The 3,369-nt window shown below is 30.7% G+C and overlaps 1 protein-coding gene across 1 annotated transcript; it reads left to right on the top strand.

The window, feature by feature from the left end:
- Positions 1 to 1,847: 1,847 nt before the first annotated feature.
- LOC133806281 (uncharacterized) lies at positions 1,848 to 2,559 on the top strand. The gene is made up of 2 exons (XM_062244401.1): positions 1,848 to 1,863; positions 2,039 to 2,559. The coding sequence occupies exons 1-2, from the start codon at positions 1,848 to 1,850 to the stop codon at positions 2,557 to 2,559; spliced, it is 537 nt and encodes a 178-aa protein (XP_062100385.1).
- The last annotated feature ends 810 nt before the right edge of the window (positions 2,560 to 3,369 follow it).

Genomic DNA, 3,369 nt, shown 5'->3' with positions numbered 1-3,369 from the left:
ACATTAATGAAACTATTTTTTGTAAGACTTTTATTTGGGCTTACATTAGCATTTTAATTGTTTTATTAAAATATGGGTTGTTAGATAGTTCTTTGCTGTATTAGCCCATATAATTAGTGATCTATAGTTAATGGGCTTAGAATCTGTGTGAAGTATAGTTGAAGTAGAAGTGTGAGTTTTCTAGTTTACTGAAACTTTTGATGAGGAGGCCCAGTCCAACTAGGTTATGTAGCTAAATCTCCTCCCTAACTCTATAAATACATGTTGTCTCATCACAATTGTATGGTAGTATTTGGTTGATCTATTTGATCTGCTTTTGATTTAGAGATCAGGGAGGAAGACTTAGTTGGTTAATATTGCACTACCAAATCTCAGTTATTGCTATGAAAGAATCAAGTATGTGCTCTTAATTATTTTTTCAATTTCTCATTGTATTCTAAATTATATACAATCTTGTATCCTGGTGTTTTATGAATTTCTAATATGTGGTATCAGGTTGACAAATGTATATGATTTAGGATCTATATTTTATTTAACCATTAAATTGATATAGGTTAATTTTCTATAATTACATATTAATTTTGTTATTATTTTATGTTAAATTTTTTAAAGTTCGATCCTAAAACATTAGGGCTTTTATTCCTCATAAAATTTATTTCCGTTGATATATTTTATGCTAAATTTCGTTGAGTAATTTATGAGAATTTCATCTTTAAAATTTTAGGGTTTTACATAAATTATTATGAAATTAATTAAATAATTTTTTAATTTAGTGGTTCAAATCTGAAATTGATTAGTAATTTTAGTTATACATGGATTATATAGTTAGAGATTAGTTTAATTTCATGTATGAACGACTTTTATATGTTAAATTTCAAGCTTTTTCCTTGTTATTATTTTCGAAAATTATAATTTTGGATCTACTTGTTTTTCTTGTTTCCCTTGAATTAAACTTCATTGATCCATTAGAAATACCATTCCAATCAAAACCCCCACAATTTCCATCGAATTCAAGTATTTTTTGGCGGGAAAACCACCTTTGACCCGGCTGGACAGAACTGGGTCGTGAGACCCACCTAAGGACCCGGCTGGAGGTTGAAGACAACCTCCTGAAGCAAAGCCCACTCTTGGCAGCGGAGAGTGGGGGCGAGTGCAGCACTTCCGAGCAACGTTTTTCGACGATTTTTTCCCAAAATCATTAGAAAATAATTTCTGATTTTTTTTGTGATTTTTAATTAATTTTTTGACGTCACCAAACAATTATTATTGAATTAATACGAATTCTGCAGTTATTAAATAATAATAAATAATTTTGTCATATTTTTTGAAAACTTTGAATCACAGAAAATTATTTGAGTATTTTCTCATTCTTTTGTACACATTCACTCTCTTGGTTACCCTCCAATTCATGGTGTACTCTCTACTCAAATGCTATGACTTCATTTTCTTCAATTAAACAATTTTTTTGTTGTTCTAAGTGACTACCTTGATATTTTGATATAGAGTGTTATGGAGGACACTTTATTTTGATTATCAGCATATTATGAGCAAATTTTTTAATGATTTGGATGAAAATTATTAATATTATTTCACCAATGTGATTTGATTTATTAATTTTCAATGATTCTTTTATCACCGAATTTCTTTTATTTGTAGAAAATATTTATTTTGGCTAATTAATATGTGTTATTACTTGCCCAAATGAGGTTGTTATATATATTAGTTACAGTCCATGAAGTGTGTTAATGATAAATGTGCATGTTTAAAATTATTTGCCCAAAGGTAATAGTTTTGATGTGTATATTTGTTGTAGATTTTTGGTTTGAAACAATATATGTTTGTTAAGAATGTATTTTCCCACAGGTAATAAATTTTTAATTAATATATTTTTTATTTTTAACACTTCATGAAGGGAGATCATACGTGTATTGTATTCTCACCCCAAATGGGAGTTTATGATGACCAATTTGACTTTATTTATTTATTTTCTTATTGCTTTTCTCTAATTTAATAAATGTGTTCATTTTTGTACTTTTAGTCTCTTTATCTGTGAACAAAAATAATGCCTCCATTCAAATTCTTAGTGCCTCCAACTACAAGAAGTGGAAACGAGATGTAGACTTTAGTTTGGAGATAATGGACTTGGACTTCTGCTTGCGAGAAGATAAACCTGGTGCTCCTATTGATTTAAGTACTACTACCCAAAGAATTCTCTATGGACAATGGGAAAAGTCAAATCGTCTTAGTCTCATTGCTATGAAAATATCAATTCCTGAACATCTATTTAGTGGTTTGCCAAACACTAAAGATGCCAAAACATTTGTCAAAGCTATGGAAAAAATGTATGACACTGGTGAAAATGCAGAAGCTGGACATCTTATGGATGAAATAACAGCCATCAAGTATGATGAATCTAAGGGAGTGAGAGATTTTATTCTGAAAATCATGAATGTTCAATCCAAGTTGAAAGAACATAAAATTCTTCTACCTGATACTTACATTATTCATCATGCTCTTCACACACTTCCTGCCTCTTTTAGTCTCATTAAGACAGCTTAGAACAATTATAATCAAACATGGAGCGTCAATGAATTAATTTCTAAGTGTGTTGTCGAGGAAAACAAGCTGAAAAAGGAAAAGAATGAGTCTTCTCATTATGTTTCTTAACTCAAGCCCAACAAAGGAAAAGGAAAATCTAAGAATCATAAGAACTATGCTTATAAGAAAATTGGTAATGGTAAGGAACATGGGAATGGACAGAAGTGTGAGGATGGCAAGTCAAAATACACTAATGTGAAGTGTTTCTTTTGTGACAAACTGGGGCATAGGAGGATGGACTGTCACAAATTTAAGACCTAGTTAGAAAAGAAGAAAGCAAAACAAGGTAGAACTTTAGCTTGTCTTTGTTTTGAATCTAATCTAGTTGACGTTCCTATTGATTCTTGACGGTTAGATAGTGGTGCTACATTTCATGTTTCTACTACTTTGAAGGGGCTAAGGGATCTCAGGAAGCCAAATGCGAGGGAGTCAAAGCTTAAAGTGGGAAACGATGTTGGAGTTGAAGTTTGCTATGTTGGCACATTTATTCTTGAATTACAGTCTAGTTTTAAGATTGTTTTGAACAATACCTTTTATGTTCCCACTTTTAAGAGAAATTTAGTTTCGCTTTCGCTATTGGATAAACAAGGATATACTTTTCTTTTTGCGAATAATAAGGTTGACATTATGTTTGACTCCCGAGTTATTGGAAACTGTTTTTATTCTGATGGTCTTTACAAGTTATTATTGGCTTCGTTAGTTTCCTCTTTCAATGTTGAGAATAATGTGGCTAAGAGATCTTATATTAAGGAAAAATCTTTATTGCTAGGG

The sequence above is a fragment of the Humulus lupulus genome, chromosome X (genome assembly GCF_963169125.1).
Source record: "Humulus lupulus chromosome X, drHumLupu1.1, whole genome shotgun sequence".
NCBI lineage: Eukaryota > Viridiplantae > Streptophyta > Magnoliopsida > Rosales > Cannabaceae > Humulus > Humulus lupulus.
Note: the sequence above shows the minus strand (reverse complement) of the source record. Positions and strands in the feature narration are given on the sequence as shown.